This window comes from Malurus melanocephalus, unplaced genomic scaffold (assembly GCF_030028575.1).
Source record: "Malurus melanocephalus ecotype Western Australia unplaced genomic scaffold, MMel_1.1 scaffold_360, whole genome shotgun sequence".
Taxonomy (NCBI): domain Eukaryota; kingdom Metazoa; phylum Chordata; class Aves; order Passeriformes; family Maluridae; genus Malurus; species Malurus melanocephalus.
This window is the reverse complement of record NW_026623592.1, coordinates 393531-417072: the sequence shown is the minus strand read 5'-3', so window position 1 is coordinate 417072 and position 23542 is coordinate 393531. Positions and strand designations below refer to the sequence as shown.

The 23542-nt window shown below is 41.5% G+C and overlaps 1 protein-coding gene across 1 annotated transcript in view; it reads left to right on the top strand.

The window, feature by feature from the left end:
* Window positions 1-22108, top strand: part of SERPINI1 (serpin family I member 1) — a 42712-nt gene extending 20604 nt beyond the window's left edge. The window contains exons 2-9 of the mRNA XM_057378468.1: window positions 1928-2195; window positions 3505-3735; window positions 6216-6410; window positions 7191-7395; window positions 14106-14203; window positions 18654-18740; window positions 19969-20058; window positions 21287-22108. Of these exons, the coding sequence (XP_057234451.1) occupies window positions 1946-2195; window positions 3505-3735; window positions 6216-6410; window positions 7191-7395; window positions 14106-14203; window positions 18654-18740; window positions 19969-20058; window positions 21287-21363 (1233 nt within the window). The 5' untranslated portion in view covers window positions 1928-1945 and the 3' untranslated portion in view covers window positions 21364-22108. The remainder of the gene's footprint in view (window positions 1-1927; window positions 2196-3504; window positions 3736-6215; window positions 6411-7190; window positions 7396-14105; window positions 14204-18653; window positions 18741-19968; window positions 20059-21286) is intronic.
* Window positions 22109-23542: the final 1434 nt, after the last annotated feature.

The following is a 23542-nucleotide window of genomic DNA, read 5'->3' as shown; positions in this document are numbered from 1 at the left end:
AGACTGGTGTTTTGCATTGGGCAGCAGTAGAAATTCTGTAAGGAATGGAGTGGAACATGCAGGCAGAAATGTTAAAGCTGGTGCTTTAGGCTTGTAATGACTTACCTGTGCTGTTCCTAAATAGAGTGAGAGCTGTCAGTGGAGGTTTTTGCTGTCTTAYCAAGAATCAGAGGAAAATTGATCAGGAAGTCCAGAAAAGTGAAGTGATGCCACCACAGATGAGAGTTTATTGGAAATTTAGGAAAGGGGAGTATTTCTTTCATACGTGGAAAGAATCAGGAGATGCAGGGAAGGGGAGAGCAAGGCTCTGCTTTTTCCCTGAGCCATGTGGGATTGCTGCACTGATCCATCTCTTTAATTTTCCCAGTTCAGGACTAAACAAAGGCTGATGGAGGCTGGGGGACAGGAGGAATCTTAACTAGTGCTGGCACCGGAGGCTGCCAAGGCACGTGTGTGTACCCTGTTGTTCTTTGTATTTTCTCAGCTCTAAAATGCGAGTAATAACACTTAAATTATGGATCATTCAGCGCTGTGCGAGTGAATTAGATAATGCTACGCAGGCCTTTGAAGATGAAATGCAGAATATAAATGTTGTATAAAGCTTMCTGTGTATCATGTCTATAAAAGCCCCGGGATTGCTGGGAAGCATAAGGACAGGCACTCGGGCTGGCTGCATGCAAATTGATTCASTGGAGCAGCAGCATTCGCACAAATCTGTGCTGTGCTGAGCCCTGCAGCCTGGCACAACAACTTGTAAACACTTGTGGCTCAAGCTCTGAGCCTTGTCCTGTCCAAACCCCTGCTCCAGGAGGATTTGTTCCCTTGTGTCTCAGAGTGGCAGAGGGGAAGGCGTTGAAATGGGAGCAATGGTTGTTGGTGTTGCTTAACCAAGAAACAGAGAGGAAAAAGAGAAACAGAGAGGAAAAAGAGAAACAGAGAGAAAAAGAGAAAAAGAGAGGTKGGTCCCTGCCAAGGTAGCACRGARTTAAAAGGCAAATAAARATGGAAGGATGGAGTTACACATTCGCCGCTCCGGGAGCTGGGGTTTTACTATCAGCAGTTGTGTGGTGTGATGAGCTAAACTGGGGTAGAGTGAGAACTGTTGCTTACCCCAGAGCATTTCAGCAAAGCTCGGAGGATGGATTAGTCAGAAGCATCAGTGCTAACCCTTTTTTAAATTTAGTTTCCTTTCTGGTTCCCACCGTTGGATCTTTCTCACCGTGCGGTACCCTCGTCCTCTGAGGCTCTCGGAGCGGGGGTTGACTCCCAGCTACCAGATCTACCCAATTTCCACTGTTATTTACTAACAAAAGGGGGTTTATTTGGTAACCAAGGCATGATTGATTTCTGTTTTCTTTCAAAGAATTTTTGGCTGCTTGCCGTGTGTTTTGCAACTGAGCAACACCATGGAACRGTAACTTTGTCAAGGGTGTCAGGCAGCTCTCTTACACTGCTTGAAATAGTTTTACCTGGTGGGGCTTAGAGTGACTTAGATAAATAAGTTACATCTWACCAGAAGGTCAAATGAAAGAAATAGCAAATTTATGGGTCTTCTTGGTGAAAAACTGCAGAAACACAAGGCTATTCCAGGTCAGCATTGCTAAACAACCACCATTCCAAAGAGGAGCAGGGAAGGGGTTTCTGTCTTGGGGGGTCTTTTTTTGTAGAAGCTGTGAGGGTTTTGTTGGTCTGGGGCTGAAAGACTGCACAAACACATAGTTACATAATGGAGGAGGTTATTTTTGTTTGAAARTACATCATTACTTCCATTTGAGCAGTGTCTCCTCCAAATAACTGCACAGTGCACTGAACTCTGAGTAGGGGGTTTTCTTCCTCCACAGATTTAAAAATTGACTATTCTTCTTTCTCCCAGGTTGAGTTTTATATTGTTCAAACAATCTTATTTTGTCTRAAATTTATCTTGCAGACCTTAAAATCCCCAGACATGTATTTCCTGGGACTGCTGTCTTTGCTGGCTTTGCAAAGCGAAGCCTTCAAGACCAATTTTCCCGATGAAACCATCGCTGAGCTCTCGGTGAACGTTTACAACCAGCTACGAGCCACGAGGGAGGATGAGAACATCGTGTTCTCTCCCYTGAGCATTGCCATTGCCATGGGAATGGTGGAGCTGGGAGCCCATGGAACCACCTTGAAAGAAATCCGACATTCCTTGGGGTTTGACGGCTTAAAAAACGGTGAGGCCTTTTCATCACAGCTGACTGGGGGGATTTTTGGTTTAGAAAAACAAGAGCAAGGGTTATTAATCACTGGATTTCTTGATATCCTTGATGGCCTGGGCAGGCTCAAACGTGTGGGTGCTGCAGGAGCTGGGAGATGCTGAATAAAACCCTGGCTGGGGAACCTGAATCTTCAGCAATTGCAGCTCACACTTGTTTCTACTGCAAAATAAACTTGCCTTGCCCTCTAGAAATAGGAGGTTTTTTAGGAATATCCTTTTTAGGTATTATAGTGAAACCTTAAAAGGGAAACAGTAGTTTCAGCAAAATTGCTTCTGTTGATATCCAAGTAACTGATTCAAAACCTGAATGAAATTTCTTACYCATGCAATGTGCTGGACTTTGGAGTCCTCAGTGAAAGGATCCTGGGGAGGAATTTCTGAACACAGACATTAAATTGTGTTTATCAGAACCACTGCAGAGATGATGCCTCTCTATGGAGGCTGCAGTACAAATTTATTGTACATTTTGTCTCTCTTTGTTCTRCATTTGTTCTGCATTTTGTCTCTAAAACATTAATCAGTTATCCCTTAGCTGTAATTGAGGGAGTTAAGCAGTTGATTTGTTCTGGGCTATTCACTATTCTTGCATATCAGTGGCATTCAATGAATTATTCTCATGATTTCTGCTTGGAATATATCATTGAAATCAGTTCTTAAGGTTTATTTTGTGGGGTTTTAAATTAGGATTTTCAGCTTCAGGCATAGGATGCAGCAGTAGAAGCTTCCTGTCCTAAAGCAGACTGCTTTAGTCCTACTCAGTATTCCCCATTACCCAACAAAGGTTCTGTACTGCCCTACAAAGGATCCTGGGAGATTCTAGACCTCCTTTTGGAATAGAAAAGTCTGTGGGAAGTCCTTGGTTTCAAAATKTGAAGCTCATTTTTCCTTATGCAACTGACATTTAGGAGGAACAAAAGTCCTGTTAAGAATTTGTGGTGGCAGTACTTAGAAATGGGACCTGTAAGAATATTTTTTTTTAATTGCTCTTTTGGTGTAGAAAGGATTTCCATTGATAGTTGCCTCTGGTGGGACTCAAATGTCTCATTAATTAGACTAATTATAGCTAGTAGAAAAAACAGACTCTAAGTAATATATTCTTGTAGATTATTCCTTCACATCTGAAGGTGTGTGTAGGTTTAGAGACAAGTTTACTTTTAAAAGATGACTTTTCTTTGCATAAAACATCTTTGTGAGTTTTCAGCAGAAAAACCATGGAATAACTTTCCTTTTCTGAGCCACTGAAGCTGTTTTTTTTCTTTCCCCAGGTGAAGAGTTTGCCTTCCTGAAGGACCTTTCTGACATGACAACYTCTGAAGAAAGCCACTACGTGCTGGACATCGCCAACTCCCTCTATGTGCAGAATGGCTTTCACGTCAGTGACAAGTTCCTGCAGTTGGTGAAAAAATACTTTAAAGCYGAAGTAGAGAATGTAGATTTCAGCCAAAGTGCAGCTGTTGCTACTCAGATCAATAAATGGGTGGAGAATCACACAAATAGTAAGTCCACATGATCCTTTTGTACACTTCCTGCAGGAAGTGTTTCTGCTTCCAAACTTGCACAGTGCTGATGGATTGGTGCTTTGGCTTTTATCTGTTCTGTCTGAGACTGAAGTTTCTCCTCCCAGGAAAAGAATTCTAGTATTTCTATTTTTTTCCTGTGTAGGAATGATCTGTCATAAGTAATATTAGTCATTGTTAATCATGTGGCATCTATTTGAATATTTTTCCTCTGGTTCTTACCATCTGTGATATTTATTGAATGAGACTGTTTTAATGGTAGGCATTTTAATAGTATTTTAAATTATTTTTAAAAATGGTGAGTATTATTGCTAATGGCAGGAAAGTTGTCTGCAGAGGGGTTATTGGCTCATGCTTTGGATGTGTGGAGTATTTCTCCTCTGAGGAACTCAAACTTACAAGGTRCTGAGAAATAGAATAGTAGGGAATAAAAAGATAATTTTGAACCACAAAATCAGGCTGTGTAATGTAATATTTGGCAATGTGAGGAAACGAGATAGCATGTTGAGAGGGTAGTTGATTTTAGGAGCGCTGTCAACAGTTCCACAACACAAATTTGCAGCAGGGGAGTTAAGCACAAAATTGCTGTTGTAAATATGCACATTGAGAGCTGCAGGATGCCTGGCTTGGCTTGGCAGCTCCCAGAGTGGTGGCATTTCCTGAATATGCAGAATCCCAATATCTGGKAGTGTCCTGTAGGAGGGATCAGAGCCTGATCTCATCGTGGTTCATCTGGCCAGGTTGATCTTTGGAGAATCATTCATTGGGGTCTGGCTCTGGCACAGTTGAACCACTGGGAATCTGAAGGGATTGGCATCACCTGGAAGGAATTAACACATCCCCACGTAGTGTGAGTGCTTAAAAACCCATAATGCTGTGTGGAAATGGATGGCTCCAGAGTGGAAAAGCACCTCCTGCAATGCTTTTATTCCATTTTGAAAATGGTTTTTTTTCCRAGGGAGAGAGCAGCCATTATGTTGCTAACAAACTGCCCTTTCTCTCAGGCTGCAGGAATAGATGGATGTGAGCGAGGCAGCAGGTTGCAGAGTGTTTCCAGAGACAGGGTGTCTGCCTGAGGGAAAAGGAAAAGCAAAAGCAGGGCTCAGCAGGGTGGCTGGGGGCTTTTAGTGTCAAGTTGGGGTAGTTCCAGCCCCTCAGCTGCTCCCTGCCCACTCCATCTCATTGTCTGATGGAGGAGAAGGCTGATTTTCCCCTTAGGAAAGGGGCACAGGACAGGCAGGTTTCCATTTCCAGCATGATGGGAGGCTCGGAGCAGAAAACAGAACCATCAAAGGTTTCCCTGGGCAGAAAAATGCTTAACATTTCATTAGTGAAATAACAAGATGCAGCTGAAAAAAACATAAAGAAATATGAGTACCAAATAGAAATCTGGRAATGTTTTCTTTCTTAATTTTTTTTTCAACTCCAAGTGAGTATTGGTCACACCTTCCTCCTTAGAACATTCGAGATAAAATGAGGCACAAACAGCAACCCGGAAGAAATCCAGCCCTGTGATACACAAATTTCACACCAGTTAGTCAGGATCACATGCTCCAGAAAGCAGAATTAATTTGTTTTTTTTTAAACCATGGATTAAGGAGTAATAATCAGACTGGGGAATGTGTTTGTTTTAACACTTTGCATTGCAGTGTCAGCTAAAAATAGAAGTGAGCAAGAAAGCTTTCTGAAGGAGGCTGTAGTTCTTGAAGAACAGTGACACAGCTGGTCAATGCACCCAGTTTACCAAGCTGGAAAGGATTTTGGTGAAATGCAAGGCATTTGAGATGAGCCACAGCAGGTACCAGGCTGTATTCTGATGTAAATGAACTTAGTTAGGAGTGGGAGCAAAGCAGCTGCCATGCTCAGCTGCCATACCTCCCCTGAATAGAGCAGATGCTAGATGGTTTTCCCTCTTTTGCTTTTCAAGAGCTAGTGTCACTGGAACAAATGCTGGGAATTTATGTGGATTTTGGATAGTCAGTCCTGGCTTTGAATTCAACAGACCATCACTGTCGTTCAGCTCCTTCAGAACCAGCCCAGGTGAAGCTGCAATGGGTGCACTTGGACCCTTTAAATCAAGCACCCATTTAAGTGCTTTTGTGGATTGGAGCCAAAGTTTGTAGGAGCTCTGACCTTAAGATGAAAGTGCTGAACTGTTTCATAGCAGCAGTGTAAATAGTCCATATGTCACCCTTTTTCCACATGATTTCCTTGCAGGGTATATTTAGCAGTGATCAGGAAATGGTTGACTAACATGTACTTGATGGAAGGSTTTACACACCTACACTGTGATTTAGGTTTACAAAACACTGGCACTTTAATTGGGGATTTAATGAAACATCTGAATTGGAAATTACATGTTAACGCTGCTTTTTATTTTCCTGCATTTTTCAAGCTCCCTCAARTTTGGATTTAATGCTCTCTCTGACATGCAGACTGACAGTTGGGTTCCTTTTTAGGCATGATCAAAGATTTTGTGTCTTCAAGAGACTTCGGTGCTCTAACTCATTTGGCTCTCATCAATGCCATCTACTTTAAAGGCAACTGGAAGTCACAGTTCAGGCCTGAAAATACCAGAACTTTTTCTTTCACTAAAGATGATGAAAGTGAAGTGCAAATTCCAATGATGTACCAGCAGGGAGAGTTCTACTATGGTGAGTTAGACTTGTAGCAGTTTGAAGTTACTAAGTCTTCACTAAATGGGTTTGTTGCAGTAATATTCATTTATTCCTGCTGTCTGTTCCTCCACCTACAATTTTTAATGTGTTTGCCCAGTGAAGAGATTCAGATTTGGTGTCTTTTCCTAATGTATGTATWATAACTAGGCAGCAACATTTATAATGACCTGTTTGGTGCCACAGCATGGATTTCAGGATGTTTATCCATTGTATTAAACCCCTTGACAATTCTTGTGCTAGTCCTGCTTATCATATTTTTTTTTCTTGTGCTGTACTAAACATTCAGATGCATAATGTTTGCTCATTACTGTTGGACTGGTAAAATAGGGTTCTTTGAACAGCAGAACTAATGRTCATTTTTAGTTTGAGGTTAAGCTCCAAGTGGGTTCTGAAGTGTCTGGCACTGGCAGCACTGCTCAGTCTCATCACTAAAAAATTCTCACTCCTGATTAAAAAACCTCTGCCCATTTTCCTGAAAGTCTCAGCAGTTTTAAGTTTTAGATTCWTCTCTGAGTGGCAGTTATGTCATAGGACTGTGATTATCTACAAACTGTGTGATGGCTTGAGCTTGTGTTCTTTAAGAAATCTAATATAAGCCTCAAATTCTGTGATGAACAAACCAATATAAATTTTATACAGAATAAAGAGGATCATTTTTAGTCCCAGTATCTAGTAAATTCTGCCTAGGATTAGGCCTTTTTAATTGAAGACAAAACACTTCTAACAGTTTTTTTTTTTGTTGTTTTTCTCCTCTAGGAGAGTTCAGCGATGGCTCCAATGAAGCAGGAGGAATCTACCAGGTCCTGGAAATCCCTTATGAGGGGGATGAGATCAGCATGATGATTGTCCTTTCCAGGCAGGAAGTTCCACTGGCCACCCTGGAACCACTGGTCAAAGCCTCCTTGATTAATGAATGGGCTAATTCTGTGAAGAAGCAAAAAGTGGAAGTGTACCTGCCAAGGTGAGAACATGTTCCTGAGTCACTGGGAGGGGAAATTGCACCCAATTTGATGGAAGAGCTGAGCAGTACACAATCTCTGCCTTTGYACCCCTTTTTTAGGAGAGCTCTCCTAAAAGGAAGGAAAGTTTCCTCATGGGGAGTGCATGGTGGTGCTCGGAGTATTGCAGAGCTCATTATGGATGAGTTCCATTTACRCAGGAGCCACAGAAATATTGGAAGTCTGAACTACCAAATGTTTCATTTAGGTGCTAATTGGGTTTCTGTGTGCTGCTATTTTAAAAAGTTCTAGTGGTGTGTGTCTGTGGAGATACAAATGGTTGCGTGTGGAGAGTTAATTCCACTCAATTTTGGGTTGGTTTTATTTTTTTTTTTCCTGTAATAAGTGCTGCTCTTTGTCCTTAGAGCAGCAGTAGAATAAAATGTCACCACCAGAAGGGCTGAAACTCCTGGCAGTCCATTTGCAGACACAGGTTGTGTTGTCAGTGCAGATTTGCCCACGTACACCASTTAGGATCTTTCCTGGAATTCTGCTTCTCCACCTTCAGATATTTTTCACGCTTGTGCTCTGCCTGACTTGGTAGCTGAGTTGTTTACTACTAAATGTCACTAATGATGTACAGCAGGATCCTGCTGTCCTTCAAGTGATTCATAATGATTTCATGGAAGTGTTCATGTAACAATAGGGCCCATCTTCAAAAGGAATTGCTTCTGATTCTATTTTTGTGGCACTGTGAGTACATGGCAGCAGAAAAAATAAACTCAAGCGAATCCTTTAATCATTAAAGCAGTTCTTGTTTTTCAGGTGACTTGGAGATGTGAGCTTGTTACATTTTGCAGGTTAAGGCTCCCTGCAGTCCATCAGCTTCCTTTCCAAAGCAGAGACCAGGAGCTGACTGCAGCTGAGCACAATAAACAAGACTGGCCAGGATAAATTAGGTTGAGATGGACTGGTGCTGTCAGCGTGCCCTGATTCCAAATTGAGATGGAATCCACTTCTCTGTAAAGCTTTAAAGGCAGAGTGGTGAGGGACCAGCAGCGTTTTAGGGCTGTTTTTCACTCCCCAGGGTAAGASTTTCTCTCTTATTTTAAGTCACAGTTCCTTTGAAGAAGCAGGAAGAGCAGCAAAGAGCTGCATTGCAGGTTTTGTACAAACTGAACCTGCTGTTCCTGGGATTTGTTTTCTTGTTTTGTCTTGGAGCTGCAGGTCCCAGGGGTCTCACTAAGACCCGTGGGAGGGGAGTTTTCTCTGAGGCTGCTTTTCCTGCAAAAACCTTACCTAGATGTTAATAAGAAAAATCTGAGGATTCTTCCATCCTTCAGCTTTCCTTTTATACCTGGGACAGCATCCTGRGCATCAAGTGATGAAGTTGGGCATCTTCTCTCCAAGAATTTCTGGAGTGGGAGATTCACAATAGATGTCTATTGATTATGRAGAAAATCTGTGAAAAGCAGCTTCCATATTTAAGAATCTTGGGTATCTAAATACACAAATGGCATTGAAAACAGATTAATTATATTTGTGGCTTGGATTCAGTTTRTACAGGTGATTTGGGGTTTTGTTTGCAGAGACTCCAGGTTCTCAGAAGGGAAGTTGAGGCCTGGGGTTTGTGTGATCATAAAATGTCCTTATTTATTCTGCCCTCAGGCTGCTTGGTTCTTATCCAAGAACCTCAAAAGATGGGATAAACACCTGCAAATTCAGGCTACAGGTGCCAATCACCTTCAGTATTTCCAGATTATGAAAGAGAACCATCCTGAGCTTGGAATTCTGTGTGGGAATACCACAGCCTCCTTACAAAAAATCCAGAGATTAATTGCATGCTCCCAAGGTGTTGGATTTCCATTAGGGATTCAGAGGTGATCTACAGGATTTTGTCAATGCTCTAAATAAACACTTCATAAATATTTGATGCTGTGACTCAGAAAAGCGTGTTATGAAATGTGGCCTCCAGGCTCTGTCCACTGAGAAATTGAAAGCAGCAGTGGAATAGAATTAAATTTTTATATCTTGAAAGATGCTAGCCAGTTATAAAGTGAACATTTTTTAAACTTATACATTTGTAATAGGACTGAATGACTTGCCAAAGCAGAGTTAATCACAACTTTGCAATTTCTGTCTGCATTATCTGTGTGCAMATGAAATTGTGTGTTATTCCTCTTAATGGCAAAGGAGAGATTTGTACAGAATTGTTAAATTATACTTCCTCATTTTCATTTCCAAATCATTGTTTCCAGCTTAACCCAGACTAAAATGATCAACATTTTAATCCACTTTTTGCCTAGGAGTGAAACAGACCATGAATCTAATTTACAAAGCTGTCTCTCCAACATAAATTACTTGAAGAGCATGGGAGGAACTGGTACCTAATAGTGGTGTTACAGTTTGCAGATTTCCTTTTAAGGATTGTTCCAGTGTGCCCAGATCTCTGTAAAAACCTTCTTGCTTTTTTTTGTGCATTCAAAGTATCTTCAAAATCTTTAGATGGTGTTGAAATGAAAAGTGGTGTTAGCTGAGGGTTATTTCCTCTGGAAGAAAAAACGAACACCAAAAACACTTAAAAACCCTCTACAAAACAAAAAAAAACCCATCCAAACCCAAATGAAAAAAAAACCCTGGAGCATTCTGGTTGCACTTTTGAGCCTGCTGTCTCAAGTCCCCATTCCATGAGGAATGGACCAGTGCTGATTGTCCTTGAGGTACAGCAGAGGCACAGAATTATCCCACTGCTGGGATACATTCCCACCCAACTCCTGTGGATTTAACCCTGGAAAAAGGATTTTGCCAGAGAAAGACCCACAACCTGCCTGGCTTCCCCTGCTCAGAGCAGCCCAATGGGGGATTTTGGATGATTTTGCTGTTATTGGGGTTTTTTTGGTCCCTTATTTGTTTTCAGGATATTAAATCCTGGAAGCTGCTTCTAGCACCTCGGGACAACCTGGCTGAAATTCCAGCTGGAATGCAGGAATTGATAGCAGCTGGCAGCTCRGCACTGGAGCTGGGTGAAAACACTGCTTCAGTCCCCAGGGCCCTTCCTGCAAGCAGGAATATTGATGTRCAGCCATTCCTCTGTCTGCCTTTCCTTCTGCACAGTTCCATCCATTAGAATCAGTTCTGAAAATTGGAATTTTCTTGCCTTGGCTCACTCAGAACCCGTAGGAATTTCTGAAATGATGGCATTTGGGATGAATCACTGCAGGCTCTGGTTCCCTGCTCCTGTATGACTAGACCCTGTACCCTCATCCTCCTTGGCTCTGTGGATCCTGAGCATCTAAAATTCACAGAGAATTCAGTGTTTCAGGGGTTGCATGGCACCATAGGAAAAAATGATGTGTTCATCTTCTATCTCAAAAGGCTCTAAAACAGAAGAAGGATGGCCCGATGTGGAATGTTAATGCATAACTACAGAATGTCAGTGACATAAATGCATCATTTTATTCTAATGCTAAGTTCTAAATTTCATTATRTGTCCTGATTCTCTGCTAAAATCTCCAGAGAATTGTTTGCTGGTTTCTCCATCTAATCTTCAGTGTCTSTTTCTCAGGCTTCCCTTTGTGGCTTTTAAAGCTCTCAGTTGCTACTATTCCCTGATTTTTTGATACTGAAGTATTTAAATTGGTTTTGCAGAATATTTTTAGCACCAGGAACACCTAAAAGATCGTGGGGGAAATAAAATACGACCATCTGCTTGGTGATATGCAACAAACAGTGCAAATAACCAAGTGTCAGGGGTAGCACGGTGTAGCTCAGCGTTCCCAAAGTCTGGAGGTGCAGCAGATGTGTGGGAAATGAGATGGGATGTCAGCTCTGTGTTCCAGATTGTCAGCTTTGATTTTGAACACCATCATCACTGTCGGTGAGGAGCGCACAGGAATCCAAATCTGACTGAGGGATCTCTCCTGCTGAATGTTTATGTCGGACTGCAGAGCCTGAAATTAAATTTGCAAGTGCGAGGCAGCCCTGTTGCTTTGGAGGAGAGGCTGGTTCTGGTGCCAGCTGAAATATTGGAAATCTCATTAATAATTGATCTGKAACTCTCACTGCTTTTCAGAGCGTGGGAGAAAGGAGGGAGATGCTGTCTGGAGTGGGGTTTTACCACAGGACAAAACTCCACCAGCACAGAAGGGATTTAATTCATTTTTGTTTTCATAAAGGGATCGTTTGATATTTGTACAGCTGATGTGGTGTTTTTGCACTGCTCTGTTTGTCATAAAAAGCAGGAACTCACCTGTGCAGGGGTTGGACAGCCCTGCACTCATCCCCTGCTCAGTGTTTGCCTTTCCAGAGGTTCCAAAGGGACAGATCCTCTGTCTCTGGTTTCTGCTGCCATCCTTCCCATCGGTGTTTTTGCAATCTAACCATCAGTTTGCTTTCCCTTTCCTCAGATCCACATTCAGCTGAGGTTTTCCAGGTTTATTTTCTCCCTTCCCCCTGCTCAGTATGCAGGAGCATCCTGTGCCACAGTTGCTTTCTGGGTCACGATCCCTCGCTGAGCAGATGTGTGGTTGCTGTCGAATGGTCCAGAGACTTAAACCCACCTGATTTCCATTTGTGTCTAACTCTACAGATGGAAAAAGATGCCTTTTTTGCAGTCATTTCTCTTTATTTTTTACCTCAAAGTTTACTTGCTGCTTTCTGTCCTGATATTCCTTACTAATTTGACACTGATTGCTCCTAAATTGTGTTGAAAGCTCGATGCATTTAATGTTGAGGTGAAATAAAAGCCAAAAAGKAAAGTAGACAGCACAGAAATTTTTATAAAATGCATTTTAACATTAATTTGCCTYCTCTGTAAAGTAGGCACAGTTGGAAAGGGTTTTCACATTGTTTTAATGTAAGTAGAATACAGAGGGAAATATTTTTGAGTTTATTCTCCCTGACAGACAGGACCTCTGCACTGGGCTATACTAACTCCAGCACTGGGAATCAAGTCTTGATTCACCTTTTTTTTGGTTTTTACCAAAGTCTCTAAAATAGATCTGGACACGTTTTACAAGTGTGTTGAGAGAGTAAAACTGGTTTTAGTCTTGGAGCCTAAAAGTCAGGGAAATTGATTGAATGAGCAACTTTTAGACTTGTTACCACAGTAACTGATGCAGATTATGGCAGAACAACATCAGAAGCTCCTTCCAGTAAATCTTTGTTGGTCTGTTCTGATTCTTTTGAAAACTTCCAAGGCAATAAAATCACAAGAATCAGTTCCTGTGGTTTTATTCCATGCAGCTCCTGGAATTGTTCTGGACAGGGCACATGAATGCTGATGATGCCACAAGTGATTTATCAGTCCTGAGCTATCTCCAGATCTTATTTCAAGTCCAAAAATCCTTCTCTGGATAATGATAATTCTGGATAATATCCATTCCACCACAGGTTTTTGGCTTCTAGTGGCATTTATAAGTTCATTATGCAAGTAGATTATGTACTGGATGTTTTTCAGGTTTGTGTAAAGTGAGGAAGGTCCACTTGACTCTTCTCCAGTTTTATTTTGATGTCCAAATAATTCTTTTTCGAGCTGCCAAGGCTGGTGCATGCCAAGGTGTTGGACATCTCAGCTCTCCATCAGAGCTCTCAGGCTTTCAGCTGAACAGAACATGTTCTTCTTCCATGGAGTTGGGGAAGTTTAATCCTAAAAAAGGAGATTGCACAGAAGAATGTTTTATTTTATTTGGTTTTAGCATTTCTTTGCCCCATCCCCAAGGCCTGAGGTGTGACTGTGTTTGACTCAGTGGCTGCAGAAACCAGAGCAGCATCCTCCAGACCATGTTTGTGTTGGACAGTTCCAGCCAGTCACTGTCAGCATTTTTAAATCACTGATCATTCATTGAGTGTTCTCCAGAGCACCCATCACTCACCCCTAACGAGCATTTATCATCAGCCTCGTTGTTTGTCTGGTATTTTCTGCTTGGGGCTGCCATTATTATTATTTTCTGCCACATTTCTGTGTTTCTCCTGCTGTCCAGTCTCTTTCAGGCCACACAAAAAGATCTTTTTTTTTGTCTTGCTGACACCAGGCATAGCTTTTATAAGGTTTGAGAATGTCTGTAAAAGGAACAATCTTTTGCCCCAAATTTTKCCCTCAGGATGGATCTCAGTTTGTCCTTCCAACACACTGACCCAGCCTAGAAMAAGGCTCTGGCCAGGTTATACTCACTAAATTTACACTGACAATTGTTTGTTTTCCCTGCTCTTTACTCACAATCAAAACCCAATTACAATTGTGCCACCACACTAATTAGAGCTGAATTAGAAATACTTCATATTCATAGCTGCTGGTCTTCGCTTATCCTATCAAAGTGAAAATGAAATATCTTTTCCTCCTTTGCCAGCAGCTCTCTGGGAAGTTCTGCTGTCCTCTGCCTCATTTGATATTCTGCTCTGGTATCTGTACAATTAAATTCAGGTTTTAGAGAAAACCTCTTGTGTAAAAAGTAAGCATTTCCATTAGCTGCTGCATAATTTTGCACTGCAGTTTTATGGGCAGGGGCTGCACGTACCATTAGCATATTTTTGATTGCTTCTGTATTAGAAAAAAAAAAATCCAGCTGTGAGTAAACTCATTTGTTTATAAGCATTTTTGGGAAGGTGTCACYAGCACTGGGTCTCCTACTTTGCATTATTTATCTCGGTGTTTTCACCTAGAAAATTTAATCTTCTAATAACAGTAAGTAGTGCTTACATCTGGCTTTCTGTAATTTTCTCTTCCATTCTGCAGGTTCACAGTAGAACAGGAAATTGATCTGAAGGATGTCTGGAGAGGTCTGGGAATTACAGAGCTGTTCAGCAGCAGTGCTGACCTCACTGCCATGTCTGGTAAGAGCTTCTTGTCTTGTCTCTCCTGGTAGATGCAGAAATGCATTTTTCACCTTTCACTGAAATTTTTCATTTCAATCTGAGTATTTCAGAGCAGAATTCACATCCCWTGGGGGTCATCCTGTGTCTCCTGGCTGCAGGAACACTAAGAGTTCCTTTCTCCAAATCTCTGGAAGCAGCACAGGAAGGAAGAGTTTGGAGATAAAAGCAGTTTAGTCCCAAATGCCACCTGCTTGTTGCAGTATGTTGTCAATACTTCAATTTTTTGAAGCTGAAATATCCAATACCTTTAAAAATCCACGTGGAAATGAGATATTTATGCTTTTAATACCTCTTAAAGGTGTTGATGGAATCCCAGAATGGTTTGGGTTTGAGGAGAYCTTAAAGCTCATCCACCCTGCCATGGRCAGGGACACATTGCACTATTCCAGGGTGCTCCAAGCCCCATCCAACCTGGTCCTGAGCATTTCCAGGGATCCAAAGCAGTCACATCTGCTCTGTATTGCAGTGGCACACTGCCATCTGTGTGATTTTTGGGTTTTTTTAGCTCTCCAGCCATGCAGGTAGATCCTTAGCTGATGACAAATCCCTGTTCTTCTTTGCCTGTCACCAGGACAATCCCACCTTTGTGCCTTTGTCACAACACTGGTAAAAAAGGCAATCTTTCCTCCCAAATTCCCAGAGGAATGTTTGTGATGTTCTTAGCCTTTCATTTTTGCTAAGTTTGAAATATTCTYTATAGTGCATCATGTTTATTCCACTGCTTTGCCACTTTTCACTTCTCCAGAGGAATTGGGAAAAGCTGGCTTTAGCTAACATGAAAAGARGAGAAATAAAAGGAAAACTCCTTTTCAAAGAAATAGCATTTTTTCTGAAGAAAAACACCTTCCATTTCTCAAAGAAAAGTCAGCTTCCCACTATATTCTGGTCTATTTATAGGAAATTATTTACTTGAGCAACAGCACTAAGGAGACTGGAAAATGCCCAGGGAGCCACAAAGGCAGCACCTGGCTCTTATTTAGTTCCATGTAAAATTCATTTCTATATCAGGGACATCCATTTACCAAGAGGTTGGCAGGAAGAATCACGTGCTTGTGTCTTAATCCATGTGACTAATGATTTGTTTAAAGTTTTATATTTCTGACAATTGTGCTGTACAATTGTACAGAATCAAAATGCCACGTTCTGCACGAGTGAATTAACTCCTGTGCATTGAAAGATTAACTTGTTTAAGTATAAAGCAGTGTATGGAGAAAATCCTTGAGTTTTACTGTAATTTTTTTCTGCTCTTCACTGAAAAGGTGATAGTTAACCTGGGTATGGAAAGGTCACTTGTAAATTAAGAATAAAAAAATTATTTTGATGTAATGCCTTTAGTGAAAACCCCACTGCTGACGCTGTGAAAATGAAGTATTAAGTAATTAAAATACAAAATATGTTTCCTGTTTCTAATTTTCATAATGTGAAATACRGCTGGAGGAAGGGAAAATAAAAGTCATGAGGACAAATTGTTCAAARGTGGCTTTTGCAGGGACCTGAGTGGGGCATTGGGTAGCAGGGAAGTGAAGTTTACATCATCTCAGGGTCAGCCCTCTGGAAAATCTGGCACTTCACAAAGCTTTAAATGCAGATTTTTCAACAAAATCTTTAACTGGACATTTAATCTAGGAAGACAAGAAATCAACTTGAATCAGAAGTGATTCTTGAGAAATTCAGGTGTGTTTAAAAGGCCTCTCCTCCTCCTCTCCTGTTGCTTTGGCATTGCTGGCAGGGAAAATCACCTGCAATTTCAACAGCAGCCCTAATCCTGCAGTCAGACCCAGGACATCGGTGGGCTCAACAAAATTCTGTATTTTTTTTAGTGGATATGAACCAAATTTTGCATGGTTATTTTTCAATATTCAGAATTTTTTTGCTTTTTCCCCTTAATCTGAAAAATGGAGCCAGAAGGATCAGCTTTGCCTTCTGGAATGCCTGGATTCTAATCAACCAAAGAGAAAGTATTAATCCAGGTACACTTCTCAAATGTTACTCCCTTGCAGAAATGAAGTTCTTTGAAATTATCCCAGGTGAGTAGGAGGACATTTCTGTTTGGCTGTCAGGTCTCCTSTGTTCTGACTCTCACTTTCAGAAAAGACTTTGACAGGATTTACTTGCATCTGATTCCACCACGTGTCCAAAATAATCTTGAAACAACCTCTGGTATTTGGGATTTTATCCTTTTGCACAGCGCATAAATTCACTGCTTGAGTGTTTTGACACTGCTCAAGACTTAGCACTGAGCTAATTTCAATACTAAAACTCCCCTTCTCCTTCAGATGATTATAATATTTCTGCCTGTTTTATGGAGTCTTAAAAGCAGCTGCTTTTAATGCAAGGTGACCTGTGTGACAGTGAGCAATGAAGTGATCTCAGTGACTTACCTGCACAGTGCACAGCACTTAGAAGAGCATCAGTCCAGTAAATAGCTCTGGCAAGTCTTGACTGACATCCATATAATTTTTCTGGGACAGCCTAAGCCAGGAGAGCCAATAAACCCACATGATATTTTTTTTTTGTAAAATGAGCCTTGCAGAGCAGCCAGTTGGCAGCTGAGTGGGAGTTTGCAGCCATATGGAGAGCAGTGACAAAYGGGGTGTGATGCCAAGCGAGTCGTGTTCATTAGGGGGCAGCTTCAGCTCCCTCCCACTCACCCCCAGGTCAGCCTGGGGCCCTGCACAAAGCTGAAACTTTGACACCAAACCACCAAGGGACTTCCCTGAAATGTTAACAACCAAATCACGCTGGTTATTCTCAAAATCTGGTGGTTATTCTCAAAATCTGCATTCCAAGAAGCTCCTGGAGAGGARTGATGTGATGGGAGATGCTCAGGTGAGCCCCACCTTGTCCCCTGTGAAAGCCACCAGGGAAGATGGATAATCCTGGGGGCATCACAGAGCAGATCAAAGAAAAGGCTGCCTGAATTCTCAGTGACAACATTATGCTTTCATATGAAAATAGATTCATTCACTGCAGGGAGAGATGAATGAGAAGGATGCGATAGTAACAATATAAAGAGAAGAATCTGGAGAAGGTAATTTGGGCTGTGGAATTGCTCTTTTCATCATCCAAGGACAAAGACATCCAATGAAGTGAAAGGCAACAAATGGAAAACAAATAGAAAGTGYTTCTCTCATGAAAAACTTAACCACAGGGATCTTTGCTCGGTGTTCCTTGAGATTGGCAGCACTGAAAAAAAAATGAAATTGCTCCAGAGCAATCACAACTATCCATACTACACTGAAGAAAGGCATTCTGYCTATAAAACCTTGGCTTAGGGTAGAAGGGTGAGAGGATATTTTTCTCTTGTCAGTTGTGCTGGAGTTTTCATCTGTGGAGCTTTTTCTGTCTTCTTTTGAAGGAACAGAGCTGGTGCAGTGAGCTGCTCTCACCTGCAGTGGCACTTGTGTTCCTGTCAACTCAAAATGTCTTTAWCATGAACAAATTAATGAATTTAATATTAAAGGAGGTGCTGCATGAAATCCCATATTTTAAAGGAACAGGGTGGAAGCTCAATCCCAGTTTTCAGGGTAGCACTGAGGACGTGGGACTGGAGTCTAGAGCTGGTACAAGTTTCAGCAGCATCATTTACATTTTATTTCCCAGTCCCAGTGAGGATGGTTTGGGGCTTTTTTTGGTGGGATTGAAGTGAAGCAGCTGAACTGGGAATTTTAACTCTCCTCAGTGTAYGGAGCAGCAAATGAGATCTGCTGGGGAAAAACTTCTCCAACTGCTGCTCCTCGTGGCTTTGGCTTTCTTTGGCATTGCAGCTGCTGAGTATCCAATAGAGCTGATCCTTCTGACAAAAAGCAATGAAACATTCACTGACTTCAGCAGGAGCAGGCTTGGACTGAAATTAAAATACTGACAAAGAAGGATGGAAAACAAACAAACAAACAAAAAATAAACAGCTCTGTGGTGGTTCTTGCAATAAATATGTATCTTCAACCTCTTATAAATATAACAGAAGGAGAAAGAAAAGACCTCATTTTCCTGCAGGAAGTCTGTGTTGTACCTAGTGCAGAAATGATTTTTTTTTTTCTTTCATGTCTAATTATTTCCCTATAATGTCTTAATCTTTTTCCCCACTAATTGTATTTATAATCTTGTTCCAAGGACTGTTTTTACCTTCTCTGCTCTACTGGTGCTCTGGGCAGTCCTGAGCTATTTTAGTATCCATGGTGTAGGAGAACTCTACAAATTTCAGTGAGGTAAATAGTGCTGTTAAAAGGTATTGGCAGAAGGTGTTTTAATACAACAAAGCTYTTCCCTACCTGGTGTAGAAGGTGGATGATAGTGTTGGGGTTTTGGATGATGGTGCTGGGGTTTTGGCAGTGTTTTGGGTGTTTTTTTTTAAATGCTTCAATCTTGTTGTTGAGCCACTTGAAATATGTTCCCTTTTCCTCTGCAGATAACAAGGAGCTTTACCTTGCAAAGGCATTTCACAAGGCATTTCTAGAAGTTAATGAGGAAGGATCAGAAGCTGCTGCTGCCTCAGGTACCTGACTGAAAAGCAGAATTAAATCAAATGTCTGGTTATTCTGTGCTAATTAATTTTTTACAACTGRCTTGCTGTACAGCCAGGAAAGCTAAATAGAAGGTAGCATGGAGACCCAGCATAGTAGTGCTGTCAGAAGAGAATTCTGGAAATTAAAAGTGTTGGCACTTTTTTAACGAGTGCTTCACAAAATATTTTGAGCATCCTGTGAAAAACCTGTTGTTGTTTATTTTCTTTCTGTCAGGAGAGTACAGACTGCAATTTGTGTTTCCTTTCTGGAACTTCAGCGTTCATCATTTTTCACCTGCTAATTGAGATGGTCAGAGACATTTGGTCCAGGAGAATTAGGAGGAGATGAGGGGTTGTTGCAGCTGCATTTTAATAAGCTCATGTTTAGAAACACGAGGGGGAAGTGCTGAATGCACAACCAGAGCTGTCCCCTGTTACTGCTGGGGGCAGGTGCTTGGTTTCCATCATTATCACATGAAAATAAGTTACATTAATTGCCCATATGTACCATTAGGTGGTTTTTGATTGCCTCTTCTTCACCAGTCTTTGAGGAAGGGAATTACTTGCCAGATCTGGGTGGAATTATGCCCAGAGATTACAGGCATGCTCCTTTATGAACATAAAAAGTGAAAATTTAAAAGTGAATGAAACCCTGGGWATAAACAATAGTGTCCTGGAGAAATCCAAGCATCTCCAAATAAAAATAACAAAGAGAGCCAAATTCTGCCTGATTTGCAGTTAATTTTACCTTCAGCCTCCACATTTTTAAAATTTTTCTCAGTCAAAAGCCTTGGGATCAGCCCATGATTTTTGCATATTTATCAAGGGTTCCCTTGATAATCAGAAAACTGATTTTTTGCATATTTATCAAGGGTTCCCTTTCCCTCTCCAGTGGGGCTGGGAGCTGTGTAAAACAGGTCAGCAGTGCTGTTCATGCACTGCACTTCCCTTCCATCAGTGAGCAGCTCCCATAACTCCTCTGAAGGTTCTGCAGCTTAAAATTCATCTGCTGCTCCCTCAGCCCRGGAAATTGCAGCACTCTGCATTGTTAATCATTCTTAAAGCCAGAATAGGCAATTACTCTGCAGATCTCTTCCATTTCCAGTTCATATTTCCCTGCTGGTTTTTGGTGGTGCTTGGAGTTGAGTGTGGCCCATCACACAAAGGTTTCTGCTGTTSAGAGATGTTGAATGAAATGTTTGTGTTGTGTTTGCTGCAGGAATGATTGCCATCAGCAGAATGGCAGTGCTCTACCCCCAGGTCATAGTGGAYCATCCCTTCTTCTTTTTGGTCAGGAACAGAAGAACAGGTGAGAATATTGCAGGCTCTTCTGAGTTTTTCATGAGTTTTTCTAGTGTTCAAAGGGAAATTGTGTGGTTTGACCGATGAACTGGGCTTGTATTGCAGATTTTCCTCAGTTTGTCTTCTAAGAGCTAATATTGAAAAACTCACCTTTTCCATGTCCCTCAATCTTTCTCCAAATAAAACACCAAAATCCAGCATAACCCTGAAAAACGTTCACAACTGCATGATTAAAAACCCCAGGGAAGAAAAATTCACTGATTTTGTTGTAAGAACAGAATGTTACCACCCTGAATATCCGAAATCATTGCATTCCCTGAGAGCTTGGTGGTCAGACCAGTGAAATTTGCTCCCAGTACCATATGATTTGCATAAAGGAGGGACATGGCAGCTCTGAATGATTCTGTTGTGCTCTCCAAGGTGAGGGATGAGAGCAKCACTCACCAGCAAAAGGGACGAGGATTAAGGAATTCCTTGGTCTCATATTTGTAATTTGCTGTCATGATGTGCATGAGTGGATGATAAAATATTGCTGTGCACCCACAGAGTATTTTAGGGCTCTGTGTTTGTGMTCCCACCACAGGATCAGTGTTTTCTAACCCATTGAGGTGGCAGTGGTGATTATTCTGCTTAGGTAGAGCCACTTCTGGGATTTTATTCAAAACACAGCACTGAACAAGGTACTAAGAAAATAAACTCCATCCCAGCTGAAACCAGGCCAACAAGGCAGGATACCAACTCTTGGGGTTTTTTTATCCATAATAAATTGATTATCCTTGCTGTTGTAGAAACATTAGGCAAAAAATATATCTGCAGGAAGGTATCTGTCCTTTACTGCTGCTCAATATCCAAAAAACTCCCCAAAAAGAAAAGCTCAAATCAGGACTGAGTAGAACCTGATCACTTTGGGGCAGTTCTTAACCTTGCAGAGCCCTTGYTGGCTAACAAAGCCTCAAAGCCTGTTACTAACTCAGAAATCTGAGGTTGGAAACCTTTTGAAAAAAATGCAGTTGGTTGCTCTTCCTCTCCAGAGAAGCACTCAGCTTTGGTTGCTGTCTTCAAGCAGGGCTCTCGAGCCATTTCCTGGTACCAAATCCTGAGACTTTTGTCCCTATAAAAACCCTCCAGCACTGCTCTAGAGGTTTTTGTTGTTTGTTTTTTTTTTTATAAACCTCAGCTTCTCATTCTGTTTCTGACATCTTGCCTCCCTCCCTCCCTGCCCCCTTTTTCCACAGGCACCGTGTTATTCATGGGAAGGGTAATGCACCCCGAGGCAATGAATTCAAGTGGCCACGACTTCGAAAAGCTTTAACTGCCACCGGCTGCCAAAAGGAGGAGATAAGCACATAAAGTTTGAAGTTAATATATTTAAGGTTTGCTGTGTTTTCCCCCCAAGATACTGTTTCAAAATGCTTTCGGATCTAACTGTGTGCAAGTCGGTTCCCAGAGGAAAGCTTACAGTATTAAAGTAATGGTTCTGTTTCTGTCATTGTGATTGCTGTGTCCTTAAAATAAAGTTGTGTACACGTCGACAACTGTTTCTTGTTCTAGTGACTTGTAAAGCAGAAAACTGCAAATCCATTATTTGTAATTTTTTTACAGTCCAAAGACTGACTTGATCAATGAGACAGGAGCAGAGAATGTGTGCAGCTCTGAGTTAATGCCAAAAGGGCAGAGCTTGGTGGGCATTTGTAGAGCTGAAGAAGCCCCAAGGTGGACTCTGTGATCTCCTCCTGTCCCTGGCAGAGCAGGGAACAGCCCTGGAACGCCCTGGATTTGGTTCTCTGACTGTGGTAGACTTTGTGTGAACTGTCCCACGTGATTCTCCAGTGCTGCTTTTCTGGATGCTCCTGCATGTGACTCTGCCACCGACCTCCCCTAAGTGTTGATGACAATAAAATCTGATCGCATGAATATTTGAGACCTGTCAGTGTAGAAAGCTCTGTGTGTGACTGAAGTAAAAGAGTTCAGTAGTAATGGCATCCGTGTGGACATATTTTTTCTCCCCCACAGCAGTTGTTCCACTCTTCAATATCTCATTTCAGGCCTCTAGAACACTCTTTCCCCCAAAAAAAACACCTCGCCCTGACTTAATTTTAAGCGTCTAAAAACGTTCTATTCATAAATAAATGTCTAAAGGAAGAACATGATCCTTTTCATTTTCTAACTTTTCCCTGAGAATAGACTGACAGAGAGGAGAATGACACGTAGCACAGGTAAATATTAGCAGGGGAATTAGTTGCTGTTTCCATTTGGAAGAGGAGGAGCAGCACCCACTGTCAGCAGAGAGCTCTGTAATTATTGCCTCCCTCACTGTGCAAAACACAAAGAGAACAGAGGTTATTAAAAAGGTGAGAGAGAACAGGAGAAAAGGAGGGAGGAGCTGCTTTGAAACAGATCATAAACACAAACCTTTGGATAATGAAGGGGTTTCTTCTCGTTCAATAGGAGTTTTTTCTTTGGAATTCTCTGAACAAATGCCTTTTGGCTGAACTGCAGTTACAGCTTCCCTGGCACTCACTCCCTTCAGAGCAGCAGAGATGTTGCTCCCGAAGTTACTCATGCAAGAACTTCCAAAATCTGACACWCTGTTCACTCTTTCTACTGCTGCAGCTCCTGCAGGTCAGGCTGGGACGTGATGGATGTTTCTGTGGAGGATGGAAATGTTCCTCTGAAAAAAGAAAAGGGCTTTTGAGCACATTTCTGGCTCTGCCTCCTTGAATTGTCTCACAATTGGGGTTCCTTAGGTTGCTGGTGATTATTACCTTTCTGTATTATAGTCTGGACTTGGTAAGACAGCTTTTGTATTCAAATTCAGATGAAAATGGTAATTTTAGCTCTATGGAGCTAAAAATGTTGTGCTTGGGAGGGAAGAAGGGAGTGCTGCTCAGAAGGAACGGGCTAATTTTACCAAGACCAGAACTARTTCTACTGCAGGTAAAATGAGTTTGATGTGGGTTACACAAGGGCTTCATATTTAAATATTTCAAACATGCTGAGGATCTCCTGTGGGTTTAATCTTAGCCTGATTTTTAAGCTTTCTAACTTTTTTTTTTTTTCCCAGGCTGATTTTTCACTCTGACTGGGAAAGGCATGAGAAACCCTCAGTCATGTTTATTTTCAGCCCTGTCCAATTTTCCTGACCAATTTTCTGTTCTTTGCATCAGCTCCTTACTAAAGGAAGGGCTGAAAAGAGATTTGAGCTAAAGSTTTGAATTTTGGAAGGCCAGCTGCCAGGCAGAAATGTTTATAGAGGATATCAAAATCTAATTCTCAGAATTATAGTGGGAATGTTGGAAAACCAGTGAAAATAGGAAGGCAAACACTTGTGACTTCACCTGCTGCTCTYCCAGCCCTTACAGATGGAAAATAGGCTTTCTCTGATTATTGAAAATTGAGAATTACCTGGTTTACAACAACATTAATTGGTTTTTTTCCCATAGTTTTCAGTCGTGATACTTTTTTTACCAGTTAATAGGTACATGAATACT